This window comes from Camellia sinensis, chromosome 3, assembly GCF_055761805.1.
Source record: "Camellia sinensis isolate YWXY chromosome 3, ASM5576180v1, whole genome shotgun sequence".
NCBI classification, from domain to species: Eukaryota; Viridiplantae; Streptophyta; class Magnoliopsida; order Ericales; family Theaceae; genus Camellia; species Camellia sinensis.
In genome coordinates, this window is record NC_138963.1 from 35,187,574 (window position 1) to 35,209,662 (window position 22,089).

A 22,089-nucleotide genomic window follows, 5' to 3' on the forward strand; every position below is an offset into this window, starting at 1 on the left:
CAAACATGTCATGCATGAGTTTTTAAACCAAATTAAAGCTCCAAAGCTTGATCAAATGAGCTCATTTCTTCAAAACCAGATGAAAACATGGTCTATAACAACAATATGAGCATGCATGTACTAATGTCCATGTAATCAACCTCAAAATGCAACAATACTAACATGCATGCAAGAGATGAGCTTCAATCCAACATGTATGCACCAAAACATGGCTTAACTCTACAATTAAAGCATGAATTGTGCAAGAATGGATTCTAGGACAACAACAAGAAGATGAATGTCCTACCTTAGACTTGTGTTCAAGGTCTAGGAGTTCAAAGTAGCAATCAACACTTCAACAATTCTTCAATTAGCAAGCAAACCCAAGATGGAAGACAAGTTCTCTCACTCTCTCCCTCCCATAGTCGGCTAGGCTCAAGAGAAATGGCTGATGGAAATGTTTTGAGTCAAGTATGCAAGGCTCTAGCATCACTAGGTAATGTGCCACTAAGGGTGGCAATATGGTAAATAAACCAAACTCTTTAATTAGCTTATTTTAATCTAATTTAATCATACCTAATCAATTTTCAGATAATTATACTACAAAATCGCATAAATTATGAGGGTCACGGAACATCAATCGGTTTCTACTTTGGCCGCCGATAAGGCCTTCAATTAGCAGTTTAAACATATAAACATGAACAGATAATCAGACAATCAAACAGATAGAATGCAATTAACTAACATATACTCAGTCAATTCAGTTTCAATTTCAGTCAGTCAGTTCAGTATTTCATTCAGTTCGATTATCAGTCAGTTATCAGTCATTATCAGTTTCGTTTAGCAGTAATCGGGGATTATCGGTAATCAATCAGTCCCTAATCAGTAAACAGTATGAGGGTTGTTACACAACGACAAAATAATGTAATTCTTGATTTTAATCGTTGTATTGACAAAATTTGAGATTTGTATTTCTAAGATTTGGAGAGAACTAAAGGTCAAAATTAATGACATAACGTTTCCAAAAACAAATAAACAACAAACAAAGTAATCTACACCCATTAACATTGAAAATCCACAATGTTTCCATCTCTTTCGTTTTGATCAGGATGGAGGGAAAACAGAAAAAGACTATAATAAGCTTTTTGGGCACGAACGTAATTTTCACATCACTGAATCCCTAATTTACCCATAACATTTGGGACAACACGCGCTAACAAAAACGTCATTACCACTCAAATGGGACTTATCAGTGCATAAAATAAAAGGCAGAACTAAATAGTTCAAAAGTTTTTTGATTTGAGATTTATTGGTGCATTATCCTTAAATTAAATTACATTTTAGCACATATAATATAGGCTTGGTTTGGGATATTCAATAAGTGCACTTTTTGACTTTTTGACTAAAAAAGTACAGAAAAAAAAATATATGTTTGGAATAACTTTTTGACTTTTTACAAAAAGTTGTGTAATAAAATATTGTAGTAAAAATCGAAATGACCATTCTACCCTTGTTGATTTTTTGACTTTTGAGTTGTTGAATATTTTACCTTATAGGCTTCCCCACAAGCTTCCAAAATAATAATTTAAAACCTCTAGGTTTCCCCCACAAGTTTTTCCCAAATAGTGTGAACTTTTTGACTTTTGTAGTAATTTTTTGACTTTTTAACTTTTTTAATTTATGCCAAACCAAGCCTAAATATAATTTTTCAAGTATCAATTTAACTATTTGATATTATACAATAACTAATTTAACTTCAGGTATTTCAAAAATAGATCATCGTATAATTTTCGTAATAGGTATTATTCGGAATGTTACACAACCAATATTGCAAACAAGTGATATGATTTGTTTGAGATGTGAGTTAACTTTTTGACTTATTGACTATTTTAGCCTAAGGCTATCGTTTGAGATAGACTTTTTAATTTTTTTTTACTTTTATAAGAAAAAAATAAAATAATTATAATTTAAATATGACATTTTATCTTTAACTTTTTAACTTATTTTATATTTTTATAATTATTTTAACTTCATAACCTCATGCCAAACGAGTAATTAAAGTACGTGTTAATATTTGCCTTCTTTATTTTGTCCAAGTACTCTTTAAACAGTGAAAAAAACATTTTTGGCTCACGCAAAAAAAAAAAAATTAATTGCATAAATTTCAACACACTTTATGCAGGCCACAATCAGCCTAGTGGCAGGGACACTGTACGGACATAAATTATCATTCAAGCCTCTAGCTTGGAAAGTTTCACCTGCATATTTTTCATAAAAAATTTAACAATCATGCTAAAAATCACTAATTTAGTGACTCTAAATCTATCACTAATGAGGTGAAAATGTAAAAAAAAATAAAACAAAACAAACCAAAACAAAACAAACAGACACAACACATGCTGTGGTAGTGGGTGGAACCCACTGCTACATCATTAGTGGTAGCTCTAATTAGAGCTCTGACTCATTTTTCAAAATTTAATAAGTATAATTTAATGATAAGTATAAAATTATAAAAATAAAAATAAAAAGTTTTTAAAAGTAATTTATTAACAAATGTCCTTCAAACATAAGAAATATATATATATATATATATAAAATATAAGACACCTTTTATTGATTTAATTATTTTTAATATTATTATAATTTCTAAAATAATTTATACACAAATCTCAATTGTTTTGAAAAACTCTTATCACACTTTGCAACGACATCGAGTAACTTAGAACACGAAGGTTGGTTAGCCTAAAAAACACTCAAAAAGAAAATCGGTTTGTAGTAAGTCAAGAAACTCTCTAATGCCTAAGTCAGTATAAAAATAAGCATCAGTATGAGTGTGAGTGTAAGTTGTTGTATATCTTCTAGAATTGATTTGTCTTGCTTATATAGGTTCCAAACGTGGTCGTTACAAGCAATCAAGAGATCCTTATCACTCCTCATTGTCATTCCGCTTTGCATGGGATCATATCCTACGTCCACAAATTTTCTAAGAGTGGATAAATCCACATTTAGTGAAATGCGCATTAACCTAACCTGTCTATTTAGATTGCCTAATCCGAACCCGCATTTGGCTAAGAGTCTAAATTGACTCACAGTCTTGCTCAATGCTCAAGATGTCCTAATTCAGCTAAGTAACCTTGCTTTGTCATAGTCTGACCTCTTGGACCCCTCAATAGTAGATGGTGGGATTGATGCTCTGAATTAGTCGATCCATTGGCCAGATACTAAGTTATCAAAAAATTACAAGAGTAAATTAACACAAGGATGCTGCTACCAATACCCATATTTTTTTGGTCCCCCATCATTCCATAATTTTCTTATTACTATTGTACATTATTGTAAAATTTCATTTCTATCATTTTTCAAAACCCTAACACTAATTCCTCTCCGTTCCAACAACCACCCATCACCTAAAAGGGTCGCCTACAAAATAAATGAAGAGAAAGAGCAGTGGTGGAGAGCATTGTAGAAAGGGAGTCATAGTAGTAGATAGCATTGCAAAAAAAGGCTATCTATATATATATATATATATATATATTTGTTTATATTGAAACTAGAGTGAAAATTATTTTTAACTAAGTAAAAACATTAAAATGTTTTATAAAATAAAGGAATAATGTTTTTAATTTTATAAACCACACCCATTATTACAACAAGTTTACCAAAGTTGCCAACGGGAATTATTATTATATGGGTCCGCTCTATATCATACATGGTGTTATATATAATAATCTTATTTTTTTATATCGGACAAAATGATCATGTGTCTGACAATCTCGTACTTTAGCTCAAGTCAAGAATCTCATACAAGTGCACAATAACAAACATAACCCAAAGCTATGCTCAGAAAAAGATGATGATGACAATAATAATAATATTAATGGAAGCACCTTTTTAAAAGTAGTTAACAGTCAGACAAAAGATGACGATAACAACGATGACAACAAGGATAATGTTGGAAGTACATTTTAAAAGTACTTCCAATAATTAGACATATTACTGTTAATATAAATTTTTTAAAAATATTTGAAAGCTCTAAAATAAGAGCTTTAAAGAAGTTTTAGGGTGTGAGTCTCACCTATTGATATGATATTTTGACTTTTTTTTCATTGTCACATCATTAAAATTCAATTAGATTTCTAAAATTAGGGAGATATATTATTGCTCTAAATTTTTTTAGTAAATTACAAATATGTTCCATGAAGTTTATTTAAAATATGAATTATCTTCTATGATCTAAAAAATCTTCTCTTAAAGTTTTCAATTTCATAATAAATAGTTCTTGTTATTAGTAAATCATTAAATCAATTAACAATTTTTAATATTATTAAAATTTTATTTTAATTAATAATTTAAGTAATTTTATTATTGTATAAAAGAACAGTTATAAATTTTATTTTTCTATTAATTCTGTTAAATAAAAAATTCTAACAATAAGACGTTTGTAATTTTCTAAATCATACGAGACAACCCATATTTTAAGCAAATCTCAATGGAAGATCCCCTCCCGTCACTGCTTTGAACTGGACGAAACTGTTTCGGCCGAGATTCACCACAAGTTCGATAATCCAAACTGTTTATTTTGTCAAGAATTTTGTATATTTCATTTATAAAAAAAATTAAGTTAATCCAATAATTATAATTAATTCAATTTATCGTATTTGTCATCAAAAAAAATATAATTTATTTTTTTATCGTCTATTTTTTTTGTAAAAAATATGTTAAATTAAATTAGTTATAATTATCAAATCGATCTAATTTCTTATTTAGATGAAATATATAAAATACTCGGCAAAATAAGACTGGTAATAAACCCTATAAATTAGAATAATTTTGTCCAATTCAAAATAGTGCCCGAGGAGATCCTCCTTTATAATTTACCTAAATTTTTTACTAGAAGACTAACGTGGCTCCCACCAAACTCTCACTCCTATTTATCTCGAAACAATAACAATAATGAAAGTAATATTTTTCAAAAAGTAGTTATGAGACAGACAAGATGACAATAACAACAACACAATCGTGTTGGAAGTACACTTTTTAACATGTACTTCCAACAGTTATATTGAATGTTAATATTATGATACACATTTTTTTTGAAATGTGTACTATATATATTTTAATTATAATTATGATTTATTAAAGTATTATTTATGACTTAATTATATATATTATAATGTTAATTATAATATTAATTATAATTATAATTCAAAAACTTTTGATTATCTTTTATATAGTATTTGATTATAACTCTTTTTTTTAGTTATGGCTTTCATAAATTTAAATTATGATATTTGTGATAATTAAACTCACAAATATTATAATAACATTTTTTTTTTTTAGAGTGTATCATACCATTATCCTAACGTAAGACCAATAAAATAAATTTTTGGATGAAAAACATACGTGATCCCACCAAAATACCCTTCTTATTTTTCCAGCAACAGCCATATGATCAAAATCATAAATTCATAGCACCGAACGTAGGAGATTGTTTACACCATCTCCAACCACCAGTTAGATAAGCGTGCAAATTGTACCACAAATGAGGGGACCATTAACGGCGTGAAAGACGGCACCGTATAGAGATAGAAAACATCGACTAGTCAAAAATCGTATAAATTAACGTAACCGATCCTTACTCAACTACTGCCAGCACATAACGGAACCCTAACGGCGTCTAAGGGTATAATGGACAATCCACACTATTCGCACGTGCCAGGTGTCAGGGATGGCTCGCCAAGTATGCCTTCTTCTTTGGTTTTAGTTCAATCACGTGTTTGCGTCCTCCTTAGACGCTTAACACGCCGCTTTTATCGTTTGAATCCAAAGGCAACGGGTTTGATACGAGCAGATAAATTAATTATAAAATTAAATATAAATTATATATAAATAAATAAAATTTATTTTTAAACTATTTATTTATATTTTACCTAATTTTATAACCAATTTTTGTATTGTTAAGTAGTTAAGAATACAAAAGAATTTATGAATAAGACAAATATAAAACAAAAGTCTGACTCGTCTTTTGTCTCATATCTGTCTGTTTTATAAAAATCTTTTATACAGCTAAATTTCCTTATTATAAAGTAATACTATGGAAATCCAAAAATTAAATCTACTTTGACTATAAGTTTATAATTTTAAAAAAAATAATAAAAAACAAAAGTGCATAAAGTAAAAGTTAAATTTGCTTTTGTACTTTTTCATTCTTATTATTATTTCTCTACGAATCGCAAAATGAGACTCCTGAACTATATCTTTCTGGATTTGGTCTTGACTCTTGATTCACTAAAATGAAGAATCAACAATTCATACTATTTTAATAAAAATAGAATCTATCGAGTTGATGTATACATTCTTAATATTTTTTCATAATTTAATTCTGTATATGAAACCTTAACCTTAAATACCGAAACTACGTGATACATCTGTATCATACATGTCACTTACTTTATACATGGTTTAGTAATAATAAATAAAATACTTTTATTATTATATTAAATGTTGTGTTTATGTGTGGTTTACCGGAAAAAAGAAGTTATCAGTTCAAAGACCTGAGCTTGCTCTCTCTCTCTCTCTCTGGAATAAAAGCCTTGGTCTTTCTGTTTGGTTTCTTTTCCTATTTTCTCTCTCCTCTATGAAAAAAAACTCCTACTTCTCTATCTCTCTGCCGTCCGGCCACTGAACCAGATCTCCGGCAATGACCCACTTTCAGGTAAGTCTGATCCACAAGGTCTTCTATCTACCTAATTTATATTTATTTTTTAATTTTTTTATTGTAATAAAATGTGTATTAATAAATGTGTATATATCTTAGAAGCAGAAGAGAATAAAGTGGCATTAACCTTGGAAGAGATCACAGATTCTGTGGAGGCTTTGTTATGTTTGTCTTCTGGAAATCTGACCAAATTCTATTTACCAATTAATGGATTTTTTATTTTATTTTATTTTATTGGATTTTCATTGTTTCGTGATCATCCTGTTTTGAACCCAGTATGTTTATGTCTCTGTTTGAGAGATCTGTGGGTTAAAAGATCAATTTGTCGGGTTGATTTTCAGATTTTGAAGAGTATGGGTTCACTGATCTTGTGTTGAGCTCAAATTTGGTTCTCTGTTTTTGACTCTCTGCATGTTTATAATTTTTTCTTTTTTTAGAAAAATAATTCCAGAAATCTGTGGGTGATAAATGAGAAATTTTAGTGAAAAAAGCCTGAAATTTGTTCTGTAATTTACAATCTGCAGAGAAAATTGGGACTAGCTGAGTAAACTATTAACAGAAACAATGCCTAGAAGGGGTAGAAAACCGGGAAAGAAGCAGACAGGTTCCATACCTGTTTCTGCAGCTCCAGAAATGGACATCAGAACCGAGAGCTTGATCCAGGAAGCGAAAGATGTCCAGATTCCTAGTTCTTGGGCTCCAATCACCCCAGTGAAGCCCATTCCACCGATACCGCAGCCGATCTGCGCAGACAGACAAAAAAATCAAGAAAATTGGTCAGCACCAGAGGGATTTTCAACTGGGTTATCACAAGAAACTCAAGATCATAGTACAGGTGAATATTGTGAGTCAACAAATTCGGTTCACAGAAACAATCGTTTTCATGATTGGGAGGAATATTTAGCCAAGAAATCCTGGGTTTCTGGCAAGGGCCCCATTTGCAGTGAGCTTTCCATAGAGTCAGACAGATTAAAGAATTTTCCTTCAGCAAATCTCAGAACCCATGCAGCTGCTGCTCGGCAAGGAAATGTTAATGGAGCAAGCAGTCCTGGCATTTCCAATTTCAACTCACAGTTTCAAGGTAACCAATTTGAGGGGGGAAGCTCCACAACCGCAGCACTTGGAAACCGGGATATATCACTTGGATCAAACTTGAGGAGTAACGGCAGTTGTGCATTGGATACACCTTTATGTGAGTGTTACTGAACTCAGCTATTGATTTGCTAATTAATATTAATTGAAACTAAAAAGAATGTGGCAGGGCGGGATATGTCACTTGGATCAAACTTGAGGAGTAACGGCAGTTGTTCACTTGGATCAAACTTGAGGAGTAACGGCAGTTGTGCATCGGATACACTTTTATGTGAGTGTTACTGAACTCAGCTATTGATTTGCTAATTAATATTAATTGAAACTAAAAAGAATGTGGCAGGGTAGCCTCGTGCACTGGGACTGCCTTTTTTTCAAGATCAAATCGAGATTCCCCTGTCCTATTCTCTGTCATGTGTCCCAACAGAGAGAAAGACAGATGATCCCACACGGTGTCAGGGCATTAAGTTCCCTAATATAATTGGGATAAAAAGAAGCATCAGCTCTATTTCCAACACACTATCCATGTACTAAACAAAATGAGAAAATTAATCATATGCACTGCATTTAAATCTTACTTAGAGAGTATGATTTTAAAGGACCAAGCTATGGCACCATTGCACGAATGGTTATTCCCTCCATCAACATGAGACATACACCTTGCCTTCAAGACATTTTTCAGCATCACACTGGTTAGCTTACTGTTAGACGATATTACCAAATTTTTTGTTCCTCTGTTCATTAGGAAAATATGTAACATATATATGAAGAACCATTTTTTAATTTATGAAACATCACTTCGGATTCTGTAGATATTTTATACCTTGCACTGATATGAAATGGAACACTTGTTGACAACAGATGGAGATTCTATTCCTTACCAACCCAACTATGCTCCCCATTCGCCACCTAGGGCATTTACAGACACATTCTTGAGTAGGAATATCACATCCCAGTTTGCACCCATAACACCAGATCAGTCCAAGAAAGTGGATAACAAGCAGGCGTATGATGTACACAGTTTAGATGTGGATGAAAGAACAAATCAGGCAATACATGGGAATGAAGTAGCTACCGCTAGGGTTGACGTTGAGGAGCTCCACCATGATAAAGAACAGCAACAACTACCAAAAGATGGGTCAAGTGTTGTTGTTTCCACACAATTGGATGAGAATCACAACCCTGACAAGGGAGACAACCTTGGCATTGACCTGAACATAACACCGCAACAGAAACAAAGAAGAAGAAAGCACAGGCCCAAAGTGGTTAAAGAAGGCAAACCAAAAAGGACACCGAAGCCAGCGACCCAAAAGCCTGCGGGCCCCAAGAGGAAATATGTCCGAAAAAATCCACATAACAAAACCTCAGGCACTCCCACAGCAGAAGTAACAAGCCAAAGTGCTGAACCAAAAACAGCACCACATGCAGCAAAATCCTCCAGAAGAAAATTGGATTTTGAGTTAGAAAGCAAAGTGAGAGAAGAAAGCTCTTCATGTAGGCCGCAATCTAATATCAATGTTGAATCGCAAGCACAAAACTTTTATGCACGAGTTGAATCAAAATCAACTGTGCAGCTTGGTGAAGGAATGGAGGTAACGGTTGAGAAGACAAACATGGGGGTTGCTTATGACCTCACAAATGCCCTGAACAAAGAGTTCGAAGATTACTTGTCAATGCCAGAAAGACAACCCCAATCCCCAATCCTTCAGACCCCTACCAAAAAGGATCTGCTGCATGAAAATTTGAAGGCTTATGTCCAAAATGAACGTACCAGAGGAAAATGCCGGATAGTTTTCTCAGATGTAACACATGATAAACAGGGCAGTACTGTACAAACTAACAGCCAATCAGCTCCAAGTCCAAACAATTCCAATTGCAGCAGCTTCACTAGTTTGGACGAGGGAGAACAAGCAAGGGGATTAAAGAGGGGAAATCCATCCACAAATGATGAGGCAAGACCCAGACACACAAATTTGATTGGAGGTCATTACAATTCTTTGCATGAATACTTGGCATTGTTTCCAGAAAGTGTACATAACAATAATGGAATTCCTGGCTTGCATTTTCCTGCAATTCACAAGCGAAGGAGATGTGAGAAAGATCAGAACTCAACCATACTGCCATTGTCTACTGTGACTGTTGCAGAAAATAATGTGAGACAAGCAACACCGACACTGTGGCCTCTGAACAATGCTTGTGTTGCTCCTTGTACACCAGAAATCAATAGCAGGTTTTCTACTGCTCAATTTAACACTAGCAACACCTCAACAAAAACAGCATCACTTATAGATGCTCGAGGGAAACAGGAAACATTTGAATGTGCAATGGTTTTAGACCAGAAAGGAAGGCAGGCAAGGAAGAGATCAAAGGGACCTACTTGGGTATGCAAGCTGGATTCACTAATTGGAATTGTAGGGTGTAGACAATTGCCAGCTTTTCCTGGTGAAGGAGCACCAACATGTGGTGATATTCAGGGGTATGAAATTTCACATCACCCTCACGCATTCATGAAAGCCCTGATTGCAGACACTGGTGCAACAATGACAGCAAAGAAACGCACTAAAAGGAACCAATCCCTTGACAAGTCAACAGGTACTTCCTTCCGGGGAATGTTTGTGTGTGATCATAGATTTTATTTTTTTATTTTTGGGGGGGACACTTTTCAGTTTCAGTATTGACGCATTTGATGCATGTCATCTTTCAGATGCAATTCAGGGGAGAATCCCCTCTCTTGATGAATTTGTTGACCAGTTAAATAATCTCGACATCAATCAGGAAAGCAACCAACTCACAAATCAAGAGCGGAGTGCACTTTTTCCTTACAATTTAAGTTATGAAGAGCAAAATGCAATTGTTCTTTATCAAAGAGGTGGAACTCTTGTGCCTTTCAAAGGTTCATTTTTTCCAGCCAGGAAACGACGACCACGAGCTAAAGTTAACCTCGATGAAGAGACAAGTAGAGTGTGGAAGCTCCTTTTGGAAAATATAAACAGTGAAGGTATTGATGGGACAGATGAAGAGAAAGCAAGATGGTGGGAAGAAGAACGTAGAGTGTTCCAAGGGCGGGCAGACTCATTTATTGCACGCATGCATCTTGTCCAAGGTACAAATACAAATAATCATTCAAATGTCTGCAGACAACTTATTTCTCAAATCTTTGTTAGGAATGCTAAACTAATATCTCATCAAGTAGCTAAATAGACATAGATACTGCTTCAGTAATAATCAATACATGTATAGGCACTAGTTATTAGGATTACTCTAAAAAACAAATGGTGCTCAACCACACAGGATGTCACTGATTTTTTCATGTGATCTAAGCTATACCTGACTATAACAAACCAAGGTAACAATGTGGGTGTTTGAGAAGTGGGTTTTTTTGTAGGTTTTTTTAGTTATAAGATATTATTGAAGAAAAAAAATTGTGTTTGGGAAGATAGTTGGATTTTTTTGTGGTTGAATGTGATGTTTGTGAGAGAAAAAGTGAAATGATTATGGGGTTTGATGTGATATTTTGTTTGGATTAGTTTTTTTTGGTTTTGTAACCAATTTGTCTTTTAGTGGAAAAAACCAAAAAATTTACTTCCCAAACACCGACAATATAGATGAGGAAGCATGCATGCATGCACACAGCAACAGTTAGAGCAAAATCGTTTCAGCTTAACAGTGAGTTGAAACCAGCCCCAGTGCCCCACCAAACCACGATGTCAAGAAATGGAAGGATTGGAAAGAAGCATCATGAATAAGAAAATTGTTTCCAACTTTCAATACTATTACCATTGAAAGAAATAATATTGAATTCTAAAACTTGCAGTTACAGCAGATTAATGTGTGATAAGAAAATTTATCACTTCCACCTATCCTTACAAAAAGAAACTGGCACATAAGCAGCTCAATTACTTTTAATTGGTTACCCTGAAGAAGTGTGTTAAGAAAATGTTTACTAAAGGTTTCCTTTGTTTTATATATTGGATTTTTTTCTTTCCTCGAACCAGACATTGCATTGAAGATCTTCAGAAGCATAAAAATGACAACTAGAAGAGCTAGAGCACCCAAAAAGTTGAAGCAAGTCTAAACACTGAATAAATCATATTTGAAATTTAAGCAATTAACATAATGAAGCCAAATTACATAGGCAACTAGTGGTAAAGGAAACAAAAGGTGTATTATAGGCACAGATAGCAGGGACAGCTAATGAAATGCCAAATTTTGAGCTGTGTAGACCTGGACCTTACTTTATAAGCAATTCAAGGAAAAGGATTGTGTTCGCACAAACTTATCACTAACCTGAAAGGCATCAATACCTGGTATATCATTTCCAAAATATCCTTTCTTAGGAAACCCAACCACTATCTTGTACCTGAAAGACAAAAGTTTCCAAAAGGCTGACGTCAAAAAAACACTTCTGACCTGCACGAACACTTCAGGGCATCCTTTTGCTTTTCTCCACCCTCTGGAATGATAAGAGACATTTTTGTTCGTTCATCAAATTTTGCAAAATTAGTTAATACTTACAGTTCAATGTAATTGTTCGCAGGAGATAGACGCTTCTCTCCATGGAAAGGATCAGTTGTGGACTCAGTGGTTGGAGTTTTCCTTACTCAAAACGTCTCAGACCATCTTTCTAGGTCAATTGGATTTTCTGACTTAATAAGGAATATAACACAGGTTGTAATTGAAAACCTCTTCACTTTACTTTCTTATTTGCAGTTCTGCCTTCATGTCGCTTGCTGCACGATTTCCCCTCAAGTCAAACAGCAATGACAGGCCATGCTTTGAAGAGACAAGCATATTGGCCAAAGAACCGGAAGTGTGTATTCTTGATCCAGAGGATACCATCAAATGGCAATGGCATGAAGAGAAATCACATCAGACTGCCTGCAACAGGAGTTCTATGACGCTCCATGACATGAATTATAATTTAGAGGAAGTTGTCCACAGCAATGAATTGCTTGGAAGCATCAGTGGTGCTGAAAAGTCCACGGCTAATTTGAAATATAAATCCTCAGATATTTCTGGGAATTGCCCAAAGATATACGATAAATCAACAGCCAAAAGAGAGATGGATGATGTACTTTCTTCTCAGTATTCTGGTGGTTCTTCTCAAAACTCTGTGGACTCATCAATGGCTCAAACTGCTGAAAGAATAGGATCATGCTTGCAGGATAACTCAGAAGCAGATCCAGCAATCAGGTCAAACCCCAACAGTCATTCTGGCTCTTCTTTTCTGGAGCTACTACAAAGCGTAGAACTTTATTCTCAGTGTTCTGGTGGTTCCTCTCAAAACTCTGTGGACTCATCAATGGCTCACACTGCTGAAAGAATAGGATCATGCTCACAGGACAACTCAGAAGCAGATCTGGCAACCAGATCAAGCCCCACCAGTCTTGTTGGCTCTTCGAAAGCCTCCATAAGGCCCATCATCCCTTCCAGTAACTATCCTTTGCAAATGACCCCCAATTCTGGAATACTTGAAGTTGAATCCTTCGAGACGTTGGGAGAAGAAATCCTGTTTTCTGATATTTCCAAGAAAATTGAAGAAAATTGCACCAGTGAACATAGTGGAATAACAGCAGAATCTGTTAGCCAGGCTATGGTTCAAAAGGTCATGACTGCAAGTTCCCAAGAAGCACCAAAATCTCCCAGTGAAAGTAATCATGCATGCAGTAGCCCTCAAGAAGAGGTGAATAAGATCTTCCAATCTCAAAACAGGCCAGTTGGGAATCTCAAGGATAACGTTCAATCACAGACTCAAGAACATAATTGTAGAATGCAGTGCGTTCTCGAGGTTCCAAACCTTTCAAGAGAGGCCTCAGATGTCACAGAGAGCACTAGTGTAATTAATAACCCAAAAAACAATGAGCATAAGGAAGTTGAGTCAAGCTTGAAGGACCATGGGTATCTTCCTAGTAAGGCAATCAATGGAACAAGTCTCGACAGTTCCAATGTGAAGAGGGGAAGGACTGCAAAGCAGAAACAGGAACCAGTTGACTGGGATAGCTTAAGATTGCAGGCACAAGCCAAAGGTAAAAGAAGAGAAAGGACAGCCAAGACAATGGACTCATTGGACTGGGAAGCAATACGGCTTGCAGATGTTAAGGAGGTTGCTGACACCATCAAAGAAAGGGGAATGAACAACGTGTTAGCAGGGAGAATCAAGGTACATATATTAAATTTCATAACAGGGTTACCTTATATTCAATCATTTGAATTGCAGATGGCTTACCTGTGTTTATAACGCATTACACTCGATACCAAAAAAAAAAAAAAAAAAAAGCCATTTAACTGATGATAGTTGAGAAAATGCAGGATTTCCTGAACCGGATGGTTAGAGAACATGGAAGCATTGATCTTGAATGGTTAAGGGATGTTCCACCTGACAAAGCAAAGTAAGCCCACAGAAATTTTTCAGATCACTTCTATATGTTGAGGAACAATCTGAAGTATCGTGTAGCTATGTTGCCGTGATGTATATAATATTTCTGAAATGACAAAATAGCTTCAGTTTTTTCTTGGGATAAAAAAGAATGAAGTAACAAATTCTTATAGAAGTTTATGCTTGTAGAGAGTATCTGTTGAGCATAAGAGGATTGGGCTTGAAAAGCGTGGAGTGTGTGCGGCTTTTGACACTTCACCATCTTGCTTTCCCAGTAAGTTATGAGTTGAAATACAAGATATCTTATAAAAAGATGGACAAATCTTGTACTCTTTAACATTTAATACTTGTAATTCTTCAATAAGGTCGACACAAATGTTGGACGTATAGCTGTAAGACTAGGATGGGTACCCCTTCAGCCACTGCCCGAGTCACTTCAGTTGCATCTTTTAGAACTGTAAGTATTAAGTGCAAATGATTACAGCAGTTTAATTGGTCATTCACAATAGAAAAGCTAATGTTGTTATTCCTACATAGGTACCCGGTGTTGGAATCAATTCAGAGATATCTCTGGCCACGACTCTGCAAGCTTGACCAAAGAACATTGTAAATAGACATTTATGATTACACCCATAATGCTACTTTTCGTATATATGAATTAAGAACAAAAAATGAATTTATTGTTAAACTTAAAATCATGCAATCGAATTCACTCATTCATGATGCTATGTAATCACAGGTATGAGCTTCATTACCAGATGATTACTTTTGGAAAGGTATGTAGTATTTACCAAAAAATGAGGTGACTTCCCTTAATTGATGATTAATCATAAAACAGAGGCTGAAAGGCATTCATTTTAAATTTTGCAGGTTTTTTGTACTAAAAGCAAACCAAATTGCAATGTGTGTCCATTGAGAGGAGAATGCCGACACTTTGCAAGTGCATTCGCAAGGTTTGCCCATCATCTGAAACAAATGCCCACCTAAACCACATCACAAAACCAACTATATGTTTATCTAGTTGAAATTTTCTATCTGTGTGTGTCTCTTCTCTATATACAAGTTCAGACTTGAAAGATAAACATATGCAAGAAAAGCAACTTCATCCATCATATTGTGTTTCTTTGAGAATCATATCACATTTTATTCTAAGCCAGAAGATTTGTTTGGCAATTGTCAAATTTATGAAAGTCACAATTTCATTCTGATTTTGTAAACATGACTTCCTTCTAGTTATCTAAATGCTGCATGCTAGAGAAGATCACTAGAAGTTCAGCATAACTTCCCAAAATCAAACTCATAATATCTATGTTAAGCATAATCTGATAATTGAATGACTAATGAACCATTGTTGGATGCAGTGCAAGGCTTGCCCTCCCCGGGCCAGAAGAAAAAAGTATAGTGAATGCAACTGAAAATAAAGCAGCTAATCAAAACCCAGTGGAGGTTCTCAAACCATTGCAGCTACCTCTACCTCAGGCTGATCGACAGCTGCAAGCACAATATCAAATCCGTAATTGTGAGCCTATTATTGAAGTACCAGCATCACCAGAGCCTATTGTTGAAGTGCCAACAACGCCAGAACCAGAACCACAAGTACCAGAAAGTGACATCGAGGATGCATTCTTTGAAGATCCGGAAGAAATTCCTATGATTAAACTCAATTTTGAAGAGTTCACTCAAAATTTGCAAAACTACATGCGACAGAATATGGAACTTCAGGAGGGTGATATGTCAAAGGCTTTAGTATCTTTAACCCCAGAAGCTGCTTCAATCCCTACGCCAAAACTTAAAAATGTGAGCCAGCTAAGAACAGAGCACCAAGTGTAAGTAGGCACTTCCTGCATCTCCAAAAGATTGACTGAGCTTTTATGTTATCACTGGTCCCATTACCTTTTACTGGATAGAATAATATTCATTTTAGCCACAAAATGTGGAAGCATCACTGGCCATAATAACACAATAAGCTAAGGGAAAGCCTGTGGATAGTACAAGAGTACTAAACTGAATAGAAAAGGTCTATCCGAAATTATACAGGTGAGCCATGAGGAGAATGTATGTTGCAAATTGAGGGAAAAAGTGTTCTGATATATAATTTCACTTTTCAGTAATTAGCAAGAAAATATGTTTATCAACTAAGTTCTTTTCCTTAAAATATAATGAGGTGTTGACTTCTTGCTGACTTAAACCAATTGCTTTTTTCTCATTCTGCAGCTATGAGCTTCCAGATTCACATCCTCTACTTGACGGGGTTAGTATTACTGCAGCTACATTGTGATAAATATATTATTCAACTCTCTAATATGTAGAAGTATTTTCTAATTGAATAAACTTGCTAAAATTGCAGTTGGACAAACGAGAACCAGATGACCCATGCTCATACCTTCTTGCTATATGGACTCCTGGTGAGTACAAAACAATCACAACGGCTCAAATCATCACAGGAACAATGGGAAATTGTTTATTTAGGTCATCATCCATTATTTATTTGGGGGACATGGAAAATTGGACAATTAGCTCAATCATCTTTACAGAATTATGAACAACCCACTCAACCCCTCTGCAACATCATTCAGCAACTGGGCAAAGGAGATGGACATTGAAAATTGGATAAATAGCTTATTAATGTTTAATCATGCTCTTTGGGTTCGCTGATTGATTCTACTAAATGTTCAATGTCATGTCAGGTGAAACTGCAAATTCAATTCAACCACCAGAAAGCAAGTGTAGCTCCCAACAATTTGGCAAGCTATGTGATGAGAATACATGTTTTTCATGCAATAGCATCCGAGAAGCAAACTCTCAAACTGTTCGAGGGACACTTCTGGTGAGAATATGCATATCACTGCTATTAGAATATGCCGTAATGTAACAAACTAGTTACATCAATTTCTATCTGATGCTTGCTCGGCATCATGAACAGATACCATGTCGAACAGCTATGAGAGGGAGCTTTCCACTCAATGGTACATATTTTCAAGTTAATGAGGTAAATAATGACACCTATCCTCAGCTAATTCAAGTTCTTTCTTTCAAACACACTTTTTCGGATTAGCCAGTAATAAGAAGAATCTCATATGCAGGTGTTTGCTGACCATGAATCTAGCATTAACCCAATTGCCGTTCCTAGGGCTTGGATTTGGAATTTGCCAAGACGCATGGTGTACTTTGGAACCTCTATACCAACAATATTTAAAGGTAAAGGACCATTAAAGATTAATTATCATTCATCATCTACATTGCAAAAATGAAATTCACATATTCTCTTTGTATATTAGGTCTATCAACGGAAAGCATTCAATACTGCTTTTGGAGAGGTACGTAAGAATGAAAACTTGTGTCTTCCTGGTTGCTCCCATTAGTTTTTGAAACGTTAACACTACGCAAGACACACCAAAGCAAATAAAGAGCAATTGTGCAATATTCAGCAAATTACAGCATCATTCTATAAAAATTAGAGTAACTGCGCTTATCTTGTCACCAAGATTATGTATGGAAGGACTGAAAACCCAGCAAAAACAAATTAACCAACTCCAAGTTGCATATATATCAACAAACCAACTAAGCATAGCCTCAAAAATGTGTATTGTCCAACAGGGGAAAAAGCTGCATATTATTTTTTCATGGAAATTACCCAAAACAATGGTGAGAATTTAGAAATTTTCTTAGACGAGTCCTTTAAATGTCCTAATTGAGGACCAAAGACCCTTACAACTAGTAAGTTGGAATCCTACTTACCCCCCCCCCCCCCCCCAAAAAAAAAATAGTGGGAATCCTACTTTGTAGAATGGCTAGCCTATTTAAGAATGAGGCTTAAGTGCATATTCTGCCTTCTTCGTAGCAAGACTAGTTAAACACAACTATTTATTTCTTTATCAATAAAACTGAATCATTAGGGTAGTACTATTTATTATGGTATGGATAGCACATTACAGCTCCAGAGTTAAACAGCTGATTATTATTATTATTACAATTAACTTCTACTCAGGCTTCAGTGCACACGCATCTGTAGGGATTCAAGTGCTCTAAGAGGCCTTAATACCCGTTGTTTGAGTACTCTAATTTGTTGCATCCGTGCAAACTACAAAATGTTAAAAAAAAAAAATCATACAAAAAGTTAACATGCCCCTAGGCCCCCTACTTTACATATATGACATCTCTTTTTATTAACCAGCAGCTAAAACCTGCTAATTGTGTTTGCAGGCTTTGTTTGCGTAAGGGGCTTTGACCAGAAGACAAGGGCACCCCGGCCTCTATTGGCGAGACTACATTTTCCAGCTAGCAAATTAGCTAAGGCGAAAGGTAAGACTAATGTCGAGCAGGAATAATGCACTCTGGTTGACACCAGATCCAAAATGCCCAAAGAAACATATGGAAAGAGCAGCAGCAAACCAACATTAAGAGGCATCACACTCAATAAGAGTGACTCGGTTGACATTATGGGGCAAATGAGATTTGGCTAACTTTTTCTGTTCCATGATGATTGGGCATGTAGTTTTATGTATAATAAACATAATTATAGCCTATTTAATTTAGTGCTCAAAGTTGAGCATTTCTTCAATTTTGAGCAAAATAACACCAAAACGTGCTATTTGGTTGCTTTTTCCTTTTCTTTCTTTCTTCACCAGGTAAAATTTGCAGTTGTTAGTGTCTGCTCTTTTTGAAAAAATATATGGCACAGGACATGACCAAAGAACTACAGCAAAAAAGTGAAACATGAGCCCAAGATAATTGTTTGAGCTGCTCAAGCAATTATTGAACTATATAAGTTCAGACTTTCATGACAATTTAAGATGATTAAACTTGATGATGGCTGAGTTACACTCATAGCCCCAACAATGTAATCGTTGTCCTTGACACAATCCAAAACCAACAACATTTTTACCTTTTGGAAAAACAGAAGTTTAGATTCCCTATGGCATACATTAAATTTACAGGTAAAGCAAAAAATAAATAATAGGTACTGTAAATCTTGATGTGGTATTTATATAACAAAGATATATATATATATATATACATAAGTTTGTGCTGTTTGGAGGAATTAAGACTGACGCTGGGTTTGACCCTTTATTTGTCGAACAAATTAAGGTTGTTCGGCCCATGTTTGCCAAACATCTTATGATTGTTTTGGACCATTAATGCGGAACATAACTAGTTTCAGCCTTGTTTGCCAAACATCTTATGATTGTTTCGGACCATTAAGGTCTAACATAACTAGTTTCGGCCATGTTTTCCAAACATCTTATGATTGTTTCGGACCATTAAGGCTGAACATAACTAATTTGAACGTACTTTGTTTGTTCGGTCATTATTGGCCAAACAACCAAAAGGTTGTTAAACCTGATTGCCTAAATAAAATTTCAACACAGAAAACAGTCCTAAAATCATCGTTTACGTTAAAAATTATACACATTTCATAGATATAATCCTCCCATATAACGATTTGCTTGCTCATTGCTCAACTAATTGTAAATAATACAACAATGATCATAAATTATGAAATAGATCATAATGGAGCTGGATGGTAATGCACAATGGATTCATTGAAAAACGTTGTTCACAGATGTGATTGTCAAAAAAAAAAAAAAAACTATCTTACTACCCTAATCATACAAAATATATTTAAATTGAACAAATTGATTAATTATTAAAATATTTAAAATATAAGAATTGACCTTAATAATCTCTCTCACTACCATCCTCTTCCTTTTCTCCACACCCCATTTGTCTCTCCACGAAAACCGATTCGCGTAATGTACCTTGCAGTTACTATCAAGGATTGAAATTTTATTGATATAAATTTAAACTATAATAAGCCTAAAAAAACAAAAACAAAAACAAAAACAAAAAAACAAGATCAATTGCATCACAATTTTAAAACAAAAACAACATCAATTGCATCATAAATTTAAAGCCGAAAGACGAGAAACAGAATACAATTAGCTGATCGATGAGAGACAAAAGGTTGGGATTGAAAACGTACGTACCTTTTGAAATTGGACGACCAAGCCGGCCAATAAACACAGATGTGGAATTTGGAGAAGACATTGCAGAGAAAGCTCTCTTCGTGTTGTCAGTTTTGTGGAGTGTCGTTGTGCGAGGGAACATAATTGGTTTGGTAATTTTGTTTTATCTTCCCGCGAAATTTTTGGGTCGCGTTTTCGAAATGTGGCGCGACTTATTGGCCCGCCGGGCTTGGCTCATTCTTTTCGTTGCAATTTTCAAATTAACGAATATTAAAATTTAAAATGTTTTTCCTTTTCCCAGCTCCTTAATCAATATTTTTTATTTTTTATTTTTTTTTGGCAAAATTTACATCACTCATTATGGAATGGTTTAGCCCATGTGCACTTTATCACTCTAATGTTTAGAAATGACTACATAATATCCACATAATTTTGTGAATTAAAGTGCACCATTAAAGATTGTATCAAACATAATAGCAAGTGTGAAATACGTGACAGACATAAGGAATTATGGTCATGTTTGGTAGGGCTTATTTCTATCTTATTTCAGCTTTTAACTTAATTTAAGCTATTTTAATGTATTTGGTTCAGCTTAACAATACAACTTATAGCTTTTTGTAAGTCAAAAAATCAACTTATTCTTTAAGTGGGGGAGGAGAAGCTTAATTTATAAGTTAAAAATCAGCTTATGTTCACAGCTATAAGCTATAATCTATTAGGCTATAAATTATAATCACTTTCCCACAGCTCTACCAAACAGGGCCTATATGCTAATTTTCAAATTTTAAGGGGATAAAACGCACATGAAATAAAGTACAAGGGGTTAAAGTGCACTTGTGTAAATTACACTGTGCACCTATGTATTTTGCATCAAATCTCACTTTAATCCCTACACATGAAATTCTGACAGTCGACCTCCTACACTTCTAGTCAAATCTCATTTTGGTCCCTACACAAGTGTCAATATCCCCCTTTTGTTATTACATTGTTTAAATCTTTAACAGTATTCAATTATTTGATAAATATGCGACGACAAAATGAAGATAAAATAAGAAAATCATCTCAATTTTTCACCAATACAACTTTGTTCTACGTGTTACGCATTTGAGGGATATCAAATATAAAGTGCAAGGTTACATTTTATAATTTACCCCATAATTTATTGTACTAAGTTAAAACAAAATGTAGATTGTGAACGATTAAAGATATGGACTAGAGTTTTGCAGAAATTTAAATCATGCAGGACAAAGTGTATATTAGTGGAAAATCTGAATGATTTTCCTTTTTTTCCCTCATTCATAAACACATACTTGACAAATCACTAGATATTGTTAAAAACCTAAACAATGTAGTAACAGAATGGAGATATTGACACTTGTGTAGGGACCAAAATAAAATTTGGTCATAAGTGAAAGGGGTTAACTGTTACGATTTCATGTGTAGGAACTAAAGTGAAATTTGACAAAAAATGCAAAGAGTTGACCTTTACGATTTCATTTATAGAGATTAAAGTGAGATTTGATACAAAGTGCGAGGGGTGCAAGTGTAATTTACCCAAGCACAAAGGGTTAAAAGTACACTCTGCCTTCCAAACAAATGAATAAAATACAAAGATATTTTAGTCTTTTTGATTAAATCGTTAACGGGTCTCATAGTTCATTTAAATTAGCAAATCACAAGGGGTTATATAGTTATTTCCAAATGTTAAAGGGCAAACTGCGTATGGCCCAAACTACAAACGGGTAAAGTGAATTTGTTCTCTTTTTTTTTACAACACTACTTTCGATGTAGTTTTATTACCTTACAACCTCCAACTACCAATGACAATTTTATGTGACCATTTATAACGACCAATAATGATTTATGCTCTAATTTTGTTTCCCTAATTCCACCTCCAATTATGTGAAATTATGAAGGCTAATGACAAGAGAGGGAGGAGTGTGATATTACTTCACATGGGA

The 22,089-nt window shown here is 34.6% G+C and overlaps 1 protein-coding gene across 3 annotated transcripts; it reads left to right on the forward strand.

Moving 5' to 3' along the window:
* Nucleotides 1–6,184: 6,184 nt before the first annotated feature.
* On the forward strand, nucleotides 6,185–18,723 carry LOC114264008 (transcriptional activator DEMETER). 3 transcript variants are annotated; one of them, XM_082917458.1, is made up of 22 exons: nucleotides 6,270–6,694; nucleotides 7,222–7,889; nucleotides 7,959–7,969; nucleotides 8,006–8,060; nucleotides 8,648–10,378; nucleotides 10,491–10,889; nucleotides 12,324–12,414; nucleotides 12,497–13,946; nucleotides 14,096–14,175; nucleotides 14,352–14,436; nucleotides 14,528–14,619; nucleotides 14,700–14,768; nucleotides 14,902–14,938; nucleotides 15,033–15,115; nucleotides 15,524–15,988; nucleotides 16,377–16,413; nucleotides 16,510–16,567; nucleotides 16,850–16,989; nucleotides 17,086–17,151; nucleotides 17,246–17,360; nucleotides 17,441–17,479; nucleotides 18,366–18,723. In XM_082917458.1, the coding sequence occupies exons 2-22, from the start codon at nucleotides 7,262–7,264 to the stop codon at nucleotides 18,488–18,490; spliced, it is 5,856 nt and encodes a 1,951-aa protein (XP_082773584.1). In that variant the 5' UTR covers nucleotides 6,270–6,694; nucleotides 7,222–7,261; the 3' UTR covers nucleotides 18,491–18,723. The 3 variants fall into 3 exon arrangements, with proteins under 3 accessions (XP_028060397.2, XP_082773584.1, XP_082773585.1); XM_028204596.2 differs by having other exon boundaries at nucleotides 6,185–6,694; nucleotides 7,959–8,060; XM_082917459.1 differs by lacking the exons at nucleotides 7,959–7,969; nucleotides 8,006–8,060.
* The last annotated feature ends 3,366 nt before the right edge of the window (nucleotides 18,724–22,089 follow it).

Excerpts from the sequence above, each read along its gene's own strand:
- LOC114264008 (XM_028204596.2), top strand. The coding sequence starts at position 7,262 with ATGCCTAGAAGGGGTAGAAAACCGGGAAAGAAGCAGACAGGTTCCATA. Across the intron at positions 12,415-12,496 it reads GTCTCAGACCATCTTTCTAG|TTCTGCCTTCATGTCGCTTG; the intron begins GTCAATTGGATT and ends TCTTATTTGCAG. Across the intron at positions 14,939-15,032 it reads AGATGATTACTTTTGGAAAG|GTTTTTTGTACTAAAAGCAA; the intron begins GTATGTAGTATT and ends TAAATTTTGCAG.